Source organism: Falco punctatus (genome assembly GCF_963210335.1).
Source record: "Falco punctatus genome assembly, chromosome: 10".
NCBI classification, from domain to species: Eukaryota; Metazoa; Chordata; class Aves; order Falconiformes; family Falconidae; genus Falco; species Falco punctatus.
Window position 1 is genome coordinate 898,014 of NC_137590.1, and position 21,425 is coordinate 919,438.

The following is a 21,425-nucleotide window of genomic DNA, read 5'->3' on the forward strand; positions in this document are numbered from 1 at the left end:
CTCCTGCCCTGTCCCCCCTCCAGGCTTTTCCACACAGCCATCAGTGCCATCAGCACACAGGTGAACAGCAGTACCTATCGCTAGGGAAGTGCTGCCCATGTCTGGGTGCATGAATGCCAACAAGCCTTTGTGAGAAATATGATTAACCGAGCTATAGCTTACTGGCTGTCTCCACTGTAAAAAACAGTGGACATCAATGGGGAGCAATGCAAACATGGGCAAAGACAAGCCGATTGCCCTACAGATCACAATAGTCGCATGTGGAAAAGGCATCTTTTTTTCCCCCTCCCTTTATTTTGCTTGGATTTATTTTATTCCTTCATGGTTTTTCTCAGCCACTTTGTTTTGTATTTTGTGTTCTAAGCTCCTCACTGACACTTTCATGTAAAAGCTTCAGAACAAACTCTGCTTCAGAACTCTTGGATATCTGCAGTAGCTGGGCTGAAATCAACACGATTACTCTGCACACACACATCTCCAGAATATGGCCCTTTATTTTACAATGTGTCTCTCAGCTGTACAGAAGGAAACACTGGGTATTTCTTGGTACCTTACATTAGATTAATCAGATCTCATCACAACAGATGGACTCAAAAGTATCAGAGACACTGGGCCAATTAGCAGGTTAAAGGTTTCCATATTGAACACATCTGTGTTATACTGATGCAGTTTTTAAACAGAGAAATAGGAAATCATTCAAAATATCTTTACTTCTCTTCGCCATGACTGAGGGGCCTAAGTCCCACCTTCCAATTGTTTTAAATTTCCCTTTTTTGCAACACTGGCCACGACCCAGCAGAGCACTTAGGAACATGCTTTATTTTAAGATTCTGAATAACTGCTGTGGAATTGTACCTTGGGACATGTAGGTGCCCTTTCGAATCAAACCCAGTCTTTAACTCCCAAATGAATGCAGTCTCCAGCATCAGAAGTGAGTCGGTGAATTCAGTTAATAAGGAGTAATTTTATCTTTCAAAGTGTTTTGTGATATTCCATGCAAAGTACTGAAGTGACAATGGCTTGACCACTTACTTTGCAGCTCTGCACAGTAAACCTCTATGCCCAAGGGATGGATCAATGCTGTCCCACACCAGAAAGTCCCAGATTTCCACCAGTGAGATCCAATGCACAGAACTGCATCATTCCCTTCCTGAAAAGGTCTGCTCCAAGACATGTAAAATTTTATGAATGCTCTGACTCTGGGAAGTGACCAACTCTAGTGCTGATGACAGAAAAATAAATAATAAATAGACTTTACGTCCCTATGGTGAAGGTCTCTTCTTGCCCTGCAGGCAGTATGGTGGCACAGAAGACAGCTTCTCAAAGACAACGTTGTACCTCCCCCGTCTCTCAGCTGATGCATTTGTAACAGACAATACCACTGATGCTCCCATCTGCCAGGTAGCTGCCCTGCTCTTCTCCTGGGTGGCTGTGCTTCAGCGGAGCATAAAAGCATCTCTGTCCTTCCTCGGTGCAGTCTGCAAGGCTTCACGTAAATGCTTTGAGATCCTCAGCTGGCAGGTGGTAGGAACAATTAGTCCAATTATCTGCTATAGCACCCCGACTGCCCCAAAATGACCCGCAGGCTCCCTGTGTCAAATGGCAAGGAGCGTCAGAGGGTGACTGGTGTAATCATCAAATGAAAGACCAAGACAACCATAAGCAGGCATACATATATAATATGTACAGTGGCCATAGATGCATTTGCATCATGAAAGAAATAATCAAATTTTAAACAGGAGAAAATTATCAAATTCCAGATTTTTTTAGTGCCAGGTATCTCTAACTTGTTAGTAAAAAAAAGAAGGAAATGTCCAAACATGGATTGAATGAAGTGGTGCAGCTGTCAGATGTGGTATTCTCTTTCTTCATTATTTCAGACAAGAAATACAGAAGTATTCTTGTATTTTGCACTACATGCTGCAGACAGAAAACTATCTCAGTAGCGTTTGGTTCACTTCGTAGCTCTTCTTTCACTCTCTTCAGCTTTTCCAGTAGAGCCACCCCTATTAAAATACGGAGCTGAAGGACCCGCATGAATTTAGTAAGCAGAAAATCCCAAGCCTCTCTGTAGGGATTACACGACTCAGGCTTTCAGAGCAGGCTGAGATAAGGCAGTGTAAGGAAAGCCCTGAACCTACCCAAACGCTCTCGATGTGGTTTTCAGTCCATAGTCTGTGGATTTTTACGAGTCTGCGGAGTACTACTAAGATATCTCCAAAAAACATCTAAGAAAATTAAGCCCATTACCACTAAACTTAAATTCACCATGGAGGATGCTCTGTAGGAAAACTATTGGGGGGTCCACAAGTTGTTAGAAGTTAAAAACTGTTGCTCCATTTACAAAATCAGACTGCGCAGCAACTTGATTCAAAATATTTACTCCCGAAATTCAAGGTATGTAGTGATGTGAGAAAAGGAACTAGCCCAGGAGGCTGCATGCTGCTAAACATCAGCTGGCCCATACAGAGTATTAAAGGACTCCCCGATATTCCAGCTACAGGCACCTACAAACACTACATTAGGCTGCATGAATTATTGGCTCACACAAGAGGCAAAGAATGAGTTTGGGAACGACAGGGAGATGAAGATGACCAGCAGCAGCAGCTGTTTTTTCCTTTGCTAATGTTCCTGCTCACTAAAATTAGGATGCTGGCTAGAACTGGGCTTCTGAAAGACTGAAATTATTAGCAAACCTCTGCCAAAAGAAAAGTGTGCTCCTTGCATTCCTGTAACAAGGACCAGGCTGCTTGCAATTCAAATAGTTTAAAAATGAAACAAAAAAAAAATCAGAGAGCTGTATACTGGCGCTGTTAACCCCTCTGGTGTCATCCCGGGTGGGGAATGCAGAAAGGCTACTCAGCAGTGTATATGTGGAGCTCCCGCCCGGGGGATGGAGAAGGAGCTGTTTCAGAACATGCACGTTACTTGGGTCGATTTGTCTAAGCCTGGTTCAGTGAACACGTCATCCGGGAGGCGCTACAATATTGTGGCTCCAGCAGCATCCATGCTCCTGGGGTCCTTCAGGCCAATGACAAAACTGTTGGTTCTCCTGGCCCCGTGAACTAAGGAGACCACTTTGACTTTATCCACTTGATGGCCCCTGGCTACAAGATATTCAACATCTTCTTCAGGGAACTCACCTGTAAGGGTTTTAAAAGAGGAGTTTGTAACTGAAACCACTGCTGGCTTTGACGCAAAGCTCTGCTCTAGCCCCGCTGGGACCTGCAGCATGCAGGAAGCTGCCCGCAGCGCTCGGAAGGTGCCCAGCCGGGAAGAGCCGAGTGGGCAAGGGGTGCTGAGGCAGCAGTCCTCCGGTCCTCAGCACAGCTGGGCAGCGCTCTGTGCCATGGGGGAGCTGAGGGCATCCAGGAGACCACTTAAAGATGTGGAAGGTCCTTCTCTTTGGAAAAATATGTTGTTGGTACCTATTGTAGTTACTCTTGTTACAGAACATGAGACAGTCCCTGCTCTTAAGAGCTTCATTACAAATAACAGTGTTAACAGTTATTAGTGAAAATAAGATGCAAGGCAGCTCAAAACAAACGCTAGCAAAACAAGTTCTCAAATGACATACTTTGTGATAAGCCTCCCAACTTCCCCTTTACTTAAACTTCCTTAACTTCCTTACTTACTCCTTAAACTTCCAGCCTTAGTTTGCTTGCTCTTCTGCCTTTGTTTATTTGATGTTTTGTGATTTCTGTATGAATAGAAGTGCCTGAGGACACAAAGCTGGGGATGCAGCTGGACAAACCAAGCAGGCACACAGAAACCCCACAGTTATTTAAGCTACATACATTGCAGAAGTATCTTAACATATATCTTGTTGATGCCAAATGTCCAAACCCAAAAATCAGGACCTTTTGAAGTTTTGGATTTGTTTTAATTACACTCAAGTTTCCAAGTCTGTGGTCACACCTGACAAACACTTTTAGATTTTCCTCTGAAATGGGAAGGCCTAGAAACTGTGGCTACTTTGGGTGAAATGACAATCAAATTTCATTTATGGTTCACTCCGGTAAGGCACGGAGCTTTGTGAAAAACACCAGAGAGACCAAGTCTTGTAATAACAAAGACAAGAGCTGGCAGTACAGTCTCCAGAGTGTCAGCACTGATGCTGCATTCCAAGTTGCAAGCCTTGCCATAAGCCTTGTCTTCTCCCAGATGCTGGTGTTAAGGGACACAGACTGGAAAGTGAGAGAATATAATTTATGGCAGTGGTAGTAAAGTGTAAGAAGATCTGCTAGCTTTCAGGACCTGTCTGGATGAAGCTGTGGTTGTGATCTTTTTTAATTTGGATATCCTCAATGGCATCAGATTGTCAAAAGGTTTTAAGGACGGGACGTGGCTGCTACGGGAAGGTGAGCTGGGGCAGAGGGAGGGTTGGGGGGAAGCACCTGAAAGTTTGGATAGGTGGTGTTGGGAGGGGTCAGGGAGCATTCTCAAGACAAGAGGGAGAGGGCATGGCTCAGCAAGGGCTCCAGGCTTTGAAGAAGCTAGGTTGCTGCTTTTTGTCTTCCCCCAAACCCTACGCACTCGCTGGGGACCCTAGAACACAGTGAGCTGTGCACCAGGCTGTCACACTTCCACACTTCCATGTGCTAAGAAAATCCTGCCCCTCTTCTAAATCTGTGAGGTGTGTAGGCTGCACCATACCCAGTGTCCATACTCACTGTCAACTTGCAAGGTGTTGGACTCAAGCTGTGGGTGAAGTCGACCAAGTGACAAACTTTCACTCAGATTCTTGTTTAATGTTAAAACATTTACCAAAACCTGCAAGAGAACAGAAGAATCTCAATAATAAAAAAATGTAATGTGAATAGAAGGCAACTTCCCGAGCATTCCCCTAACTGGTGTCTCCAACATCTGCAGATGCTGCAGGCAAAGAAGATCTGGAACTATTTACCGAACAGCATATGAAGGAGGCCCTTAAATCATGGCCTGTATATGGCTGGTGAAACAGCGGTACCTTTTCAGGATTGCACGGGCTTTTTGCCAGAGTTCCTGCTCAATTAGGAGCGTTGTATGTCTGGAATGTCCAGTGATGTAATGTGGTGTATGTGATGTAATCTCTAAATAAGTGTTTGTTACAGCTAAAAGCTCAGCACGTGACTTCTCCAAACAAAGCATTAGGAAGCAATGGCTGGCTTTAGTTTCGCTCTGAATGGTGCCTTCCAAAAGGTAAGGAAAATGGGAGCCATTCTTGTTGCGCCTTTCTTTTAGCAATCCGTTGCCACTGTGCATGCGACCGAGCTATTGGCAAGTACTTCACCTCATTACAAATCATAAGTTAGGAGGAGCTGCCCAATTTATAGCAAATGCTGAGTAGGGAGGAATTCATTCGGGAACGCACTAAAAGGAGCTTTTCATAGGGAAAAGGGCCAAAGGCCTGCCAGCCTCCTACAATTCTCTGAATACAAAATGCTCCTTTTTTTCCCTAATGATCCTTAAGATGAGCTCTGAACAGGTATTGGAATAACACAAAACCATTACAGGCTTTGCCAAGATGCTTTTCCTCTACAGTTATGAGTGGTGCCACCAGGGAAGGTGCAAAAGAAGTAAACCCAAGGCTCTTAAGAGAACTGGAAAACCAAACGTGTGGAATTGGTGACACCAAAGACTGAACTGGTAAACCTGTGCCCACCAGTTTCAGCCTGGGACATTAGGAAGGGAAAGCCTGTACTGCAGGAGGGGACCCTGCTCAGTGTTGAGCTCAACCACTGTGCTGAGAGGGCGGGTGCCTGGACACAGCACTGACCTGCACAATGCTGCTCAAGGCTCTGTCCCCGTTGTTAGCTCCCAGACACAGGTATGTCCCACACATCCCCTCGGATGGTCTCACAATGGTGGGCAACAGGAAAGACAGGGGCCGTCTCCGAGGCTGAATGAGATTTTGCTGCAGTTGAAGAAAAGACACACCAAAAAATTTCAGCAAACTGACTAAAGCTTTGCTGGTGCTCAAGTTGTGCAAGTTAATTTCTTAATCTTTATGCTTCAGCTAGCGATTGCACTTGTGTAGTTTTACAAGTCTGACACCCTCACTGCTATGATAAAGCTCTCTGATGTTAACAGGATCTGTCCTGTTTCATGCTGTGGCTCTTTTACAGAAGGTCTTTGGAGCCATTCACATACTTCTGCAGTACCAGCCCAACAAAGTGGAATGCATTTACAATACATGGCAAGAAGGAACAACAGGGCAACACTGGGAGCCACCACTACTAGTCTGGAATTGTTCCTTTGCAAGACCTGAAGATTTTTTTTCTGCTACCTGCTACTTTTAGAAGTGCAGAGCACCAATTCATAGAGATAGTTCTTAATTCAAGTCACAGAAAAGGACGGTTGCTTTACAGTGCATCTGGACTGCAGGGAAAGTAGGTAGCTGAGATATGCAGCACTGACTGATAAAACTGCATTATAGTGATGACTGATATGCATGAAGCCTTCTGTTTCAGTGGCTCATATAATGAAAAAATACAAGCTTTCTACAGACTGTTGTCTCTCAGTTATTAATAAGGCACTAAATAGGCCTCCCTGTTGTGGAGATGAGAATAAAATTGAAAAAACTGGTACAGACAGTTCAAATAAAGAATTTTCCATGTCATCCATTACCAGCCTGGGAATTGAGTGGTTCATTGTTTTATTTTGCCAGGAGAAGTCCAACATCTGGCTGTTCAGGAGGACTCCAGAGGGTGTTATTATTCCACTGCCAAAGGGACGATTCAAAGAACTGAAAAGAAACATAAAGAAATCTTGTAAAAATCCTCCCAGAGATTTTTGCACACTTGGAGGCTTTTCAGGGCTCCAGTTTTCTGTCCCCTCTTGGCCCGATAAGAGACTCTTCAGTAGTTCTTCAGGGCTGGTTAGATGTGAGGAGTGAAAGTCTCCATGCACTTAGGAGCAGGAACCTGTGTGGGCGACAGCAGCTCTGTCCCTCCCTGTGTTTAAGGATTCCCCTCTAGGTGATGGATCTGTCTCCATGCCCCCATCAGTCCTCAAATTTGGCCATCAGCTCTTCCCCAGGGAGCAGATTCAGGCCCAGCCAGACATGTTTCACTGTGAGAGGGCTGCAGGAGGCCACAGGGCAGAGCAGCACCAGCTCACACATCACCTGCCTTCCCGCTGCTCCTGTTGCAGTGCTCACTGGGACAGAGCAGCCCAGCTGCCCCAGGTCTGGTCCCACCCCGTCCTGCCAAACCTGCTTTCTGCTCCCCACTCCCACACTCTGAGTACATGACGGAGGGAAGAAGTGAATCCTTTACCTTACAACTGCAACAATGAAGTCATCAGGTCCCATGACAAGGACCTGGCTAGCAGCGGGTCCACTCTCCACTGAGAAGTGAGGCACACGCAGATCAGATGAGAAGGACTGGGAGTCATTAATCAGCTGGCGCAGGGAATTAGCTTCTGATTTACTTCAGCCATGAGGGAGGGAAGAGGAAAGAAAGCCCTGAACCTAGGAAGTTGAACATCTCTTTGTCTCTCTGTGGGAGCACATCTGCACAGCCACAGGTGGTGTCTCCCCGAGGGGGCTGGCACTGAGGGCAGGGAGCTCCTTCAGCTCACTCCATGGAAGGAGAAAAGATGGCTTGGTCCACACAGAGAGGCAATGCCATGGACCTCCCAGGCCCCGCCTACAGTGGTGAACTCAGCCCCACCGGACAACGGTGGACCACCCCGCAGAATGCGAGCTCTCCAGCAGGAGGGCAAGTCAGGTCCAGCCCTGGCCACCAGCCATGGCTAAGCCTGGCTCTGAGGTGGGAGGTTGGGCTGAATCCCTGTGTCTGGCCTCTCCCGCACGTCTGGGTGTTCTGTGAAGGCACTGAACCCTGTGCTGGGGAAGGGAGAGTCAGAAACCGCATGTGTGGTCATGACCACATGAATGGCCATTTGTCTGACTGGCCAAGAAGGAATATTTAGAGGGGTGGGAAAGTGGGAGGAACCCTGAAGATCAAGCTGGCTCCGGGAAATTTGTGTGAGGACATACCACAACCCATCCCCAGAGCCCCATCGTATCGGCTGTGATCCTTGTGGAAGAGTGAGCCCTAGGAAGACACTCAAGAACTGACCTTTCCTCAGTAAAACAGAGGTAGAAAACCCCCCTTAGGTTTCCCCGTGCACTGAAAGGAGCAAATCCAGGACTGACATCCAAACCACGCGTCTTGCAACTGTGCCCATGCCTGTAAGCCTCAGACCTACCTCACCATGCCTTCTGCTATGTGAGTGACGGACACATCATCAGACGGGTCTCCCAGGTTGGTAGCTAGACTCAGGGCTATTTTCAATGTCTAAATAGAACACAGAAAGAAAGAAAGGAAAATATTTAGTTGGCCCTGGAAATACAACTTGTGAAACTCTAAACAGGAAGAGGTATCTGGTCTCCTGGCATGTTGACTAAAGCCTACAAAAAAAACCATCCAAAAGCCTGGTCCTGGGAATACCTCAGTGCAAAGGGCTGCCGCACGTGGGTTTGGGGACCAAGGGGCATCATTTTGGCACAACAAACTGTGCTGGGGGAGCCGAGCTTATCCAGCAGTGTTTGCACAAGGTAGAACGCGCCTGGCAGGAGCTGGCCAGCTGGCTCAGCTCAGTGGTTCATCTGCACTGCCAGCTGGCAGACAGGGTCACCAGGATGCCAGCTACCTTCTGTTTCCATTCTTGAGTGGTCACCACAACAGCAGAGATCACACAGATCACACTGAATCCTTGTGGGACAGTGGGTCCTGGGCTCACCATTGCCTCTGGATGGCAGCTCCATTGGCACTGCATCGCTGCTGAGCAGAAATGAGCTATTTTGCTCACCAGCTGCTACGCACCTTCCTAGTTATAAGTCATCCGAAGTGTCTGAACAGAAAGCGTTAGTCCCAGCACACTTGAGGGAATGATAACGTAAAAAGAGGAAGGGATTTGGTTTTTTATACATGCAGAATCCTGCATAAGCCAGTCTATTAAAACTAGGAAGATGCAATTTCAAAAGACACAGTTTTTCTCTAGCCTCGGTTTTACACTGCGTAGCCAGGGGACAGCCACAAGGAGAAATGTGCATTTCAATAAAGCCAGCCTGTGCCTAGCAGAAACGCACTAGACTTTCAGCTTGCAGGTCATGCCATTTTCGTTCAAGATTCAAGACAGTACATTTACCCTGCAGGTTAGACAGCTAGATGTGACTTCTGTTTTGGTACGTGCCATGCATCAACAACTTCTCCTGAAGTGTCATCATTTATCTTCTGATGTACAGGGTAGAACATGATTAACTTCTGGAGAAGGTGGCACTTCCATGGAACAGTCTCCTGACCACCATACCATATGGTGGATGTGCAAGAGGCTTGGTAGTCAAGGAAGAGCTCCACTGACACAAGAAGACCACGTCCACCCCACAGGCACAGGTTAAGGACAACTTGGTCATTACTGTCCCAGGGCTGGACTAGCTGGTGCTGACGTAGCACTGAATCTCAGCCATGTGTTCAGCTGTGTGATCCCCAGTAATCAGGGCTGCACAACTTCTCAAGTGTCTGTCCTTTATCTGGAGCTGGGACATGATAACCAATGGGTGAAACTCTTGGCCTGGTGCAAACACAGAGCAAATAGATTCATCCAAAGCTTCCTGAAGAGAGCCCAAAAATTACTTAGGTGAGTCAATCTTCTCTGCCTCTGCACAGCCCCAGCACTGTGTAACACCTCCAGTTGCTGCATTTTTGCGGAGGGGCACTAACTTCCAAGCACCCACTCTCCTGCCTGCTACAAGGATGTGGTTTCATCCTTGCTTAAAATTCCCAACTTGTATAACCCAGCTGTGGATCTGTTAAGCATCTAAGAACATAACTCTGCTTACAGAGCAGGAAACAGAGCACCTGCCTGACTTCCTGGGAAGCTGCAATGTTTTAGTAGGGCTGACAGCCCTAAATACCTGAAAAATCATGATCTGGGCCGCTGAGATCATGAGGTGGGCTAAAATGTAAAGATTTAAAAAAAATTATATAAGGTGTTGGGTCAGTTTCCCTTGTCATCACCATGTACAGGTTTTTGCTTGCTGACTCCCCTTACGGTGCCCTGGCAGGGGTCTGGAATGGCCAGGGCCACTGCAGCACAAGAGGTAGAGGAAATATCTGGGACCACCCTCAGCTGAGTCATTCTGAAGACACAATTGCACACAAGAAATGGGTAAAAGCCGCAGCCTGTTTGTTTGAAAAAGCTCTGGGCTAAGCAAGAAAGAGCTCAGCTGAGCAGGAGGCTCCAGCATCTGCACCTGCCTGAGGCAGCAGCATAGCTCAGATCTACACCTTAGCAGTCTATTTGCTCATTCTCGTCTGGGAATTACCCACAAACATTTTTGTACAACCAAGGAATAAACAAATACATAATTCTCTAGCAGCACAGGAAATTCAGCCAAATGTTGAGCCTCTTACCTCTGCTATCCAGTGCAAGATATTCCCCCTGGATACTTGATTTGTGATGTTAAAGCCCTCGAGGATGTTCAGGGCTGTGATCAGTGCAGGACCTGCATGTGGAGGTGGGGGACTGAAAACAAGATGACCTGTGAAGGAAAGAAGAGAGGAATGAAGCTGCTTTTGTCAGATACTGTCCAGTTACAGTACTCTCCCATAAGCTAGTGTCCTAGAGGGCAGGGAAGCCTTTCCAGATCTGAAGGGAAATAATGGAAAGCAACAAGATTTGAAAAGGATTTCCCAAAACATTCCTGTTGTATCTTTCTGTTTCTTTATGATGGATGAAGGAAGCCCAAATAGGGATGCTTTTTTTACATCTGAAATTCAGTGGTTGTTGGTTGGCTGGTTGGTTTCTGGACTGCAGTATGGAACAACAGAGAAAAAAATTGGTTTGCAACACTACAAATATAAGGAGAGTAAATACAGGGATTTCTAGAAAAGAATGACATTTTAGAAACTTTCTGCACAAAGTAAGTTTTTCTTCCTTGTAGATCAACTTGGGGAACTGTCTTCAGACATCGGTGCTAGCCTACGGTCCAGCTTCTACCTAGACACTGCATCAGTATGTGATTGTGTTGCATTCTTACACTCTAAGACTATCAAAATGCCACTGGTCACTATCAAGGAAAAAGCAGGCCGCTTTCAAAGTGCTGAAAACCTCCTGAACTGCCTGCAGCACATCAGTGTCAGCAGGCAATAGCAGGAAACTCCCTGGGGATGCCTCTGCGCAGCTTTGACTTCAACTCTTGTTAAATAGTGCCGCCACCTCTTGACAGGTGAAGCACACTTTTAATTGGAGTTGCATGGCAATGGATCAGGCGTTCACCTCGATAGACTGTGTGCACAGGATTCTCCACCGTGACACTATAATTGCTGAAGTCTTCCTCCACCAAGACTCCTCCATAGTTGTGGACCTGTGTAGAAAAGCAAAGCAGTGCACACTGAGAAAGCTGGGTCAAGGCCAGCTGTGCTCCTCATGCTAGCCCAGGTGACCACAGACCATACTGTCAAACAAGCACCACTGAGAATCCCGAGCCAAGTGCCAGGTTCCTCAGGACACCCTGAAGTTCTGTGCTTTCATGGTTGTGGTGGCCTGGCTCACTGTTCACCACTGCTGCAAGGCTCTGCAGCTCACCTCCAAAAGCCCCAAATGGGGACTGGCACTGCCTCACCGTCTTCGCTCCCCTGGGTGGCAAGCATGAGGATGTTAAAGGTTAGCAAGCATCTCAATATTGCCAGGATAAAAGACAAAGAGAAGGAACCTGTGTGTAGCAGGTCGCTGACACTGGAAATCTGTAGCATACAATTCCCACCCTGGTTTTAATTATTTCAGATGATAGTGAGTCTGCTGAACCCTTGCTCTTTCTATAAGGCTCTCCTAGAAGTACAATTTACTGGGCTTGGTAATTTTTGTGAACACAGTCAAGATCGGTAATTCCCTCCACTGCGTGTGTTCTGTGGTTGTGTCATGACGGAGATGAGGAAGGACCATCATAACTGCACTCTGCTGACCTTAAAATCCCCTGAAGTATGTAATGCTCTCAGTCAACATACACGTGCTACTGTTCTCATGGGCCAACTCTTTCCTTCCACCCAGGAGAAGCCACACAACCTGCTGAGAGGTTCTGCTGGGGTGAGTTGCTGCTATAAGTCCTCTGGATTTCCATCCAAAAATGGACAAGAACGAATAACCTGTGCATGCTCTGATTTCTAAACTAGCCAGCTAACTTGGCTAGTTCAGAAAACTCCTCTTCTCTGGTGGAACCAGATGAATCACTGCAGCAGGAAAGCTGATGCAGGGCACGATACAGGGGGCAGCATGTCAAACCACCCCAAAGCTGCAAAAGAAGATATATCCCCTACTGGGATCCCTGCCCCCCTCCCAGAGCAGTCCCAGAGAACAGGCCAGGTTGAACCCAACAGATGAGATGGGCAGGCAGGTGCCTGTGCCAGGGGCAGCCTTCCTGGAGCCTGGCCAGTGGAAAGCCCAGGCAAAGCACCGCAGAGTGGGGCAGGAGGAGCGAGATGGCACAGAAAGGCAAGATGTCCTGGTCAGCCCCACACTGCAGGCACTATCTCAAATTCCCCAGAGAGCATTTTTTTGCACCTGTGCCTTCCCTCTGCAGGATGTTTTGGAGCTCTACTTGACTTCACCACACCGATGCCCTCCCTTTGCTGGAAGAATAAACACTGCAGGAAGCCAGCACTTTGCTCTGCTCTGCAACCGAAGCTGCAAGTGCACGCTTGATCCCAGAGCTTGCCAGGGTCTTTGGTGCTGCAGCCCTGGGCCTTGCTCCTCTGCAGAGTTTGTGCTTCCCTGCAGCAGCCCTCAGGTGGGGTGACTGGGGTGATAAAGCTGTGAAACTACACCACAAGCTTGGGACTTTTCCTGTTCCTTGTTCACCTTGTGGTCCAGGTGAACCACAGCAGATTTCCAAACACAGAGCTCACAAATGTCTAAAGCTTGAGCTGAAAGAACCCATTCCAAACTACTGATGACACATGAACCACAGTGGTACGGAGAAATGGTGCCACCAACCACCCTGACTGCACATACAGAGATATAAATGTTGTTTGGGGTTTTTTTTACCATAATAGCTACTTTGTTGTTGTTACTTTTTTTTCCAGAGCACCTCTACCAAGAGGAGTTAAGATAGAACAACCCTAAGTGGGACCAAGCCTGTCTGATTCTCTGCTCACAAGGCTCACAGTTTTTATTTTTAAACCATCTTCCTAGTGTCTATATCTTACAGTTCCCTTAACAACAAAAATTTGCTTCTCAACAGTGGGGCACCTCCTGTTATGGGGGAAAAGGGGATGTCACTAATGGTAACTCAGCATAGAGCTGGTCTTGAAATGGAGATTTTTTTTTCCCTTTGAAAAAAGTCCGTCCTGGTTATAGAGGAAATGGAGTTTTTACTTCTCTAGGCTGTGTAATTGACCCATGTGTCACTTACACCACTGCTGGGACAGGGACAGGAAAGAAAAAGGAGGCTGCATGCATTTTTCCCCCAATTGTGCTGGCACATTGGCTATGGCTTATCTCCAGGCCGTCACCTTAAGCAGGTGACATGGCAGGTGGCACCCCCAGCCCGGACTGTGCTGTGTGGTCTGGGACAGAGACAGGGACAGACGTGACTCACCTCGGAGATTATCTCCTGGGTTAAGTTTCCGCGGTAGAAAGCTGACGACCCTTCCGCCCCCACCAGCTCCAGGACAGCTGCGAGGTCCAGGCGCCTGACGAACATGCCAGGCAGCAAGGGCTGGCCATCTGGTAGGAAGATCTCCCGAAATTTGTCAGAGTAGTTCAGGTCCTTCAGTTCACTTATGGCTTTGGCTGTGGGTGAGAAGGGGAAGGACGTCCAGAAAAGCCAGGGTGCAGGAACTCGGGAGTCACTGTGTACCTGACGGGGATTTTGGAGGCATGCCGCTGCCTTTCACCCATTTCAAAACTAGAGGGTGGCTGGATCATGCATGCATTAGCTGGGAAGGAAACCCAACAAAACCCCAGTGCTCTTCCCTGGCTGGCCCTGGGGGGCTGCCCAGCGTGGGCTGCTCTTCCCTTTCCCTGACCAGCCCTGGGAAAGGGCACCAGTTTTGCTGCCACCATGCTCTCCCCTTGCAGACCATGGCTCACGTGTTGCTCAGCTCCCAACACCATCCACCTCTAGGTCCAAAGAGCCTGAATTTCCCATGAATAACCATCTACATCCCCAGCTGCCTCACACTCGAGCAGTGGCCAACGTGCTCCTCCACGCTAAGCAGCCACCCTTGGCTACTCATCAGGTACTTACCCAAATCGTGTGTGACATTAAACCCATCCTGGGCAACACTGGCCACGAGGCCCAGCAGCTCAGACCATGGGAGTCTGCAAAGGAGAAAGGACAAGGAGAAATGTGCATTGGAGGGCTGCAGCAGGGCAGGGTGGTGGGGAGCAAGTGCAGGAGTCGGCTCTGTGGTCAGGTGGCTCCTGAAGGACCAGGCTGTGGAGCCAGTGGTGGCCAAAAGGAGCACTGAGCTTTCAGTGGGTTTAGCAGGATCACCTCAGTGCTCCACAACGTGCATCAGAGAGGAATGCCGGTGTAAGGATGGGGAATAGGCATCTGTGGAGCAAAATCTCAAGCCAGGCTCCAGCCCTGAGCAAGTCATTGAGATCCCTCCCTCTCAGTCCCAACAGAGCATCAAGGACAGCCACACTCCTTAGGGTCCAGCTAAAGAGAATGAAAATACAGACATGCATGAAAACATTATGCACCTACTTCTAAAAGAATGTTTATTATCCGTCTTGTTAGCCACAATTTTGCTTTGCAGAAAACCTGACCAAGCTGAATTGAATTCTTTCTTTTGTTAAATGAAGTACCAATAAATTAACATATTTTTCAACACCATCCTCCAAGTACCCCTTAGCTAATGGCTTTGACTGGCGACTGAGAACATGGTCTGATGGCAAGGGCTCGTGTGCTCCCAGCTCCCCCACAGGGACCCCAGGGCACAGCCTGTGCAGCATGAAGACAGCCCACCTGTGCCAGCCTTGTGTCTTACCTCCCGTGTAACTGGTGCGCCTGCTGCATTCCCTGTATCATGCCTGGCACCCCCACGAGCAGACCTGGCTGTAACACAGGAAGGACAAAAAGGAAGAGTAGGCTCCTGCCCATGAGGACACAGGATATAATCCCCAACTGCAAGTCAAGGAGAGGCAAGTCATGTTCACATTGGAAGTGCCCGCATGGCTTTTAGGAGAGGGATGAGGTCTGCACTAACATGCTAAATTAGGAAATAAATTTTTTTCGAAGGAAATAGGCAAATTCAATCATGATCTCAACCCAATTTGATCAGGAGAAATAACTCAGCAGAACGACATGGGATTGTGCTCCTTCCCAGGGCTCTTGTTCTCCTGGCTCCCCACTGCCAGAGAGACATGCCTCTTTACTCCCCAAACCCTGTAAGGCTTCAAGCATTTTGGGGCTGCCAGAGAAGCATTTTCCCTGGACTCCCCACGTCTGTAAGGGCCCAGGATTGCCCATGATGGGAGAGGTCTCCTGTCACTTCACCAGGCATCTCCCCCTTGGCCCAAGAGCTGTGGGAAGAGGAGAGCTGGAGACATCAGCCAGCTACAGCCCTGGAGGGGTCAGCCGCGGGCACTGGTCCTCACCTTGGTGTCCTTCTGCAGGTCCCCCTCCAGTGGGATGCCCAGAGGAGCCACCTCACGGAAGTCGATCACCCAGCTCCTGTTCTTCCGGATGTCGTGGACCAGCATCACCCCACCCCTGTAACGAGACGGGGGTCACAGCATGGCACTGGTTGTACCTCCAACAGCTGCTGCCATAAAGCCAAAATGAAAAGTGTGGGTGCCACTGGGGCTGGGGCCAGTCCTAGCATGACAGGGCAATCATAGCAGGTCACCAGCCCCAGCAGCGACCCCAGGCTGGCCAGCGGTACAGGGGAACGCTGCTGCCCTTCCCCTGAGAGCAGTCTGGGACCACCGAGCCAGGGCTAGTGCGGGACGCAGGCAGCCCCTGTGCTGAGGCTGCAGTGAGGCTGGATCAGTCCCTGCCAGCCTGGCCAGGGGGGCACTGGCTCTGTTCCACTGCCAGGCTGGGACTATCTGGGATTTTCTTTCTAATCTGAGCAGTTTTGCAACAAAAGAGGGGTTTTGCTTACAACGGCAATCTGTGGCAGTCTGGAGAAGCTATCAGGTGGTGTTTTACGCAATGCCCCCAAGACCTCCCTCAGAGCCAACAGCACCAGGCTCACGTGGATGCGACCCTGGGGATGTGGATGGGGAGGAGGCCACCCCTCACTGCTGTGCCTTCCCTGGCAGCTGCCCAAAGCCGGGCTTGGACCTCAGGCTCCTGCTGCAGCAGAAGCCGAGCTAATGGAGGGAAGCACTCAATCTCTGAAAGCACTGGGACTGAGCCCAGGGTGTTGCAAGCTCCTGGCACACTCATGGAGGGGCTTGGCAGCCTGTGGTCACGTTTTCAACCCTCATGAGCCTGAGGCTTGGACCTTCCTGGCAGCCACTATAGCAGATGCAGCTTTTCCCTCCCTGGGGGTCTCTGTCCCTCGCTGTCAACTTGGTGCACAGGAGGGTTCCCTGCCCCTGTGCAGATGTGGACACATCCACTGCCTGGTGTCAGAGACCTGGTACCACATGCTGGGACTAGGGCTACCACAAAGGCACGTCTCAGCTGGTGGGGATATCACCTGCTTGAGGACAACTGCAGACAACAGCATGGGGGTGAGTGATCAACACTTACCCGCCAATCCCTGATGTGTGGGGGTTGACGATTCCCGCGCAGAGGGCTGAGGCGATGGCTGCATCTACGGAGGAGCCCTGCTTGTTGAGCACCTCTATGCCCAGCGCCGTGCAGCAGGCAGCGTCTGTGACCACAGCACCGTGGTGGAAGATCTGCCAGAAGAGGAGAGGCGTTGTGCCCAGGGAGGGGTGCTGGGGCTGCCTTCTGCCAGCTCTGTGGGACCTGAAGGCTGAGGCCACTGCCAAGGCTGTGGCCAATCTGCATTTTTAGATTCCTCCAAATGCTGGTGGGAGTAATAGGTCCCTTGGCACATCCCTGCACCAGGGCAGCTATGGCTACTCTGCATGTAGCCATGGCCATCGCTCAGCCAGTTTTCGGCAGCAGACATGCTAAGCTGGTGGGCCACCCCAGAGCAGCGTCAGACTAACCCTCAAGAGCAATGGGTGATGGCATGCCGTCACTGTGCTGCAGCAATGCAGTCACTGGAAATGGGAATACAGCAGCATCCACCCCAGTTCCATGGCTTGTTCTCATCCCTCCCTGGCGCCGGTGCTACAGCAGCCACAGGAAGTTTGCAAAGGTTCATTTTAATCCTATGGTGCAAATTGCAGCATCTCGGCACGAGCCAGAACAGCCCCAAGAAGTGCAACGACAGAAGGGCCATGGCAGGCTGGCGGGCAGGACTGGCCCTTCCAGCAGTGCTGTGAAAGGCTGTGCAGCCTCATTCCAGTGCTGCACCCCAGCCAGCCATGGAGCCAAGCCACTCCACTCCCAATGGCTGCATTTTGCATGCCAGTGAGAGAGCAATAAATTAAAAAAAAAAAAAAAAGGCAAATCTCTTCCACATGGACTTGTAGGTGCTCTGCCCTGCTGGGCAGCATATAAAGAAGATGATGGTGACTACTGACTGTTCCTTGGCCTTTCTCAGGCTGCAGTACCTGGCAGGAGATGTTCTGCAGGAAGTTATGACCCCATGGCCATGCTGCCTTTGCTCTGCAGTTTAGCACTGGTCTGTGGGACAGATCAGCAGCAGGTTCAGCCCTGTTTTCAGCTATTTCCCTGCTTGGTCCTGGGACGCATCCTTTGAGAGGTGAGCCTGGGCATACAGATCCATAAAACTCTCTCCAAGTGGAGATGTACAAAAGATGCCTACTGCTTAACTAAGGATTGCTCTCTGAAAGCATTCACAACTGGCTCAAACTGCAACTGGAGTTACAGCAGCAGGGCTGCCCACTTCCCCCCAACAGCGCCCCCAAACCTGCCAGGCACAGTCACCCACGCCGCAGGGCAGGCACTGAGAGCTCAGCTCACCCCTCTGAGCACGACTCCCAGACATGAAAAACCTTTTGTGACAATTTGGGATGGAATTGCCAAGAGAGACTCAGCACCCAGGATCTCACTGACACTGGCTGGGGTTCACCAGCACTTATCCCACTGAACTGTTGGCAAGGAGGAAAGCTAGGGAGCTTCTCCTATTTTTGGAGCCAAAGCCTGACTGCAAAAGCCATCTTACCTGAGGGTCTCCAAAATAGATCTGCATGATCAGGGCCACCGTGACCCCGGTGGCAAAGGTCAGGCAGGCAGTGATGATGACAGTCAGCCCATCCTGTCGGCAGCTGCAGTCTCCGGAAAAAGGGTCCTTGCTGGTCTCCCGGAGAGGGGACACGTCCTGGCTTCCCATCTCTGATGAGGACGAGGGCAGGCGCTGGAGACGCGCTGACTTCAGGAAGGAGTCTGGGTCTTTGTGGGCAGCGGCGAAAAAACAAGTGTTAGTTATTGAGCAACACAGGGCTCTTATTGCAGTGTTTACCCAGTGCTAACATTACACCGTGCCCCTTTCAGCAAGGCTATTACCTTCCCTATTGATCCCAGCTCTCAACAGACTTTCTGGTTCAGATGCTGCTTTAGGTCATTTTACTGATCCCTTCCTTTAGCTCTACTTATTCCAAACTGAATTCCCTGGAGATTACGAGGGGCAAACCCCCCTGAATTTTGCTCCATTTCAATCCATTCATCAGTCTTCAGTGATGGGCCCACAGTTACTGCTCCATTTGGAGGGGTTCTTAACACAGCACTGACTTGAAAACACATCTCTCAAATGCAGCAGGACTGAAGAAGAGGAAATTAAGATAGATAGATATATAAAAATAGAGTCGAGCAGCCTTGTTTGGAGCTATGCTTGAGCTAAAGCACCTGAGCAAAACAGAGGCGAAGCAAAATGAGTGGCCTGGGCACAGAAAATACCTCTACAGAAGCATGGCAAAGTGAGGGCAGAGAGGAGCAAACCTGCAAACCAGAGGGCCGAGGGGCGTCCACCCGCTCCGACGGCAGGAAAGGCTCTGCTTTCATTTCTTGCTTCCTCCAGCTGACGAGGCCCACTGTGAAATCAAGCTGCTCGCCGAACGCCCAGCTCCAAAATGGCAAATGCAACAGGGCAGGGTTTTGCTGGGCATCCACCAGGCAGCAAACAATGCTCAGCAGGATGAAAAAGTCTCTTTTGCTCTAAAAGATGCCTTGAATTTCTGCCTGCATCAGCTGCCTTCGCGGCAGGGAGGACGCTGGCTGAGCGTGCCCTGCCTCTGCACTGGCACTGCTGGGCACATGGAGCTGCTGGTGCAGCCGTGGGGACATACCCATCCCTGCCAGGCACCAAATGGGACCAAGCGGCTTGGGGCAGCACCCACAGCTCCTGGATGAATATTTTTCAGGGAGCTGCCAAGAGCCATTGGGAGCTGCAGTGCCCCACACATCTGTGGTGGGAAGAAGAGGAGCATCGAGTAGAAAAGACAAGATGAGAAGCTTGTCTCTCCACAGAGGGGACATTTCCCAGGTTTGGGGTAAGGGAGAAGGGAATGAGCAGGAAACTGTGCATCCCCCATCATCCCACCATGCTTCTCCGTCTGCTCTGGCAGGCAGCATCTCCTGGGGACCACCAGCCCTGTCCTTGGCATGACATTAAAGACCCCTTGACTGCAGCTCTCCTGGGGCCAGGCAGGGTGTTAGTTTTAATTTCAGTGATGCTGCAACCAGCAGTAACCCCACTGCAGCCATGGAATGCCCTTAGGGTGAATTTAATCTCCTTCACATTGCGGTGACTTAGGAGCATGACTGGGAAAGGCTCAACTCTCCCAGCCCACACCTCTGAGCGCACACAGGGTCCCTCCCCAGCACGCCTGGTCTGTGAGCTGAGCCTGCAGTGTGTGGGCAGAGGGAAGCCTGGCTGGGGCGGGCAATGGGCTGGGGCGCCACCGGTGGGGGCCATGACTGTCCTGGTGGGGGATGCCATTGTGGAGGGATGTCCCATACAGCCCCCTGCACACCCAGTGGGGTACCAGCCCCACCGGTGGGAAACAGTGAGCTGGGCTCCTTTGCCCAACCGCTCTGGGACTGCGTCCCTCTGCTCTGCTCCCATAGTGCTGGTGACAGAACAGCCCAGGACCAGGGGACACAAACATCCCAGGGAGCAACCATGGGAGAGGACAAGCCACGGCCCTCCAGGGTGGCCTCTCCCACCCATGCAGAAGTCCCTTTGGTCTCCACCACTGACATCCCGCGTGGCCTCTGGCAAGTCACTTGGTCTCTGCAACTGCTGGTGCTGTCTGGGGACAGCAGGGCCGTGGTGTGGGGACAGGAGTGGCTGAAAGGGCTCAGCAGGGAGCATGGAGGGCAAGGAGCAGCCTGAGAGGCCAACACACAGGTGCCCGTCCCACCACCGACGTTCACACCAGAAAGAGAAGCCAATGAGCCCTACATGGCTTCTGGGGGGGCCATGAAGGAGACGTGGCTCCCCGGGGAACCAGGGCCACCCCAGCTCTGGAGCGGCTGCCGAGGGGACAGCTGAGGCCAGAAATGCTGGTGGGCTCTGGCAGGCGCTGCAGTGTGGGACCGCTCAGTCCTTGGGGGGTCTGTCCCCAGCACCGACAGCACGACAGGGGCTTCCCCCTTTTACCGAGACCTCCTGGGCAGCAGGGACCGGAGGCCTGAGCTCCCTCCCCGCCGGCCCGGCCGGTAACGCGGCACGCAGCTCCCACCCAGCCCCTGAGGCGCCCGGGGAGGCTCCAAGGGGCCGGTGAGAGCCTTTCGGGAGAGCGGCGCCCGCAGGCCCGGCGCCTCCGCCACAACCGCGCGGGGCGAGACGGGGCGGGGGAACCGGCAGGGGACAGCGCGGGGGGCGGGGGGCACGGGAGCCCTGTGCCCTGGAGAGGCGCGATGCGGCGGGGCAGGAGCGCTCTGTGACTCCTGGGAGGGCCGGCCGGTCACCGACAGGCGAAGGCCCGTCTTCAGGGCCGGGGCCCCGCGTCTGACAGCCGCCCCGCTGGCGGCACCGCGCCGCGCCCCCGCTGCCCCGGCCTCCCCCGCGCGTCCCCGCAAGGCAGGCGGCGGGGCCGGTGCCGGCAGCCGCGGAGGGCGGCCCGCAGGGCGGGCGGTGGCCGCAGCGGGAGGGAGCCGGGGGCACCGGGGGCTCGGCCGCCGCCCCTCACCCGTGTCCTGCTCGCCCAGGAACGCGTCCTCCTCCTTCCGGGCGCGGAGGCCGCCCTCGCCCGCGCCGCCCGCCTCCTCCTCGGGCAGCCGGGGGAAGCTGGTGATGCTCATGTAGTCCACCGGCGAGGCCGCGGCCAGAGCCCGCTGCCGGCCTGCCCCTGCCCCCGCCTCCGCCGGCACCGGCACCGCCATCGCCGCCGCAGCCGCTGCCGCCGGAAGGGGCCGGGCCGGGCCCGGTGGCCTC

At 51.2% G+C, this 21,425-nt stretch overlaps 1 protein-coding gene across 4 annotated transcripts; it reads right to left on the bottom strand.

Annotated features, from left to right (window-relative positions):
* Positions 1-800: 800 nt before the first annotated feature.
* GGT7 (gamma-glutamyltransferase 7) lies at positions 801-21,391 on the bottom strand. Of its 4 annotated transcripts, none has more exons than XM_080405353.1 (15): positions 21,181-21,391; positions 18,213-18,439; positions 16,700-16,851; positions 15,595-15,709; positions 14,985-15,052; positions 14,237-14,310; positions 13,586-13,779; positions 11,269-11,356; positions 10,404-10,531; positions 8,197-8,285; positions 7,260-7,412; positions 6,610-6,727; positions 5,759-5,896; positions 4,674-4,773; positions 801-3,143 (listed from the first exon to the last, which is right to left on the bottom strand). In XM_080405353.1, exons 1-15 carry the CDS (start codon positions 21,371-21,373, stop codon positions 2,980-2,982), a joined length of 2,001 nt encoding a protein of 666 aa, XP_080261479.1. In that variant the 5' UTR covers positions 21,374-21,391; the 3' UTR covers positions 801-2,979. The 4 variants fall into 4 exon arrangements, with proteins under 4 accessions (XP_080261479.1, XP_080261481.1, XP_080261482.1 ...); XM_080405355.1 differs by having other exon boundaries at positions 18,986-21,322; XM_080405356.1 differs by lacking the exon at positions 21,181-21,391 and adding an exon at positions 18,554-18,695.
* Positions 21,392-21,425: the final 34 nt, after the last annotated feature.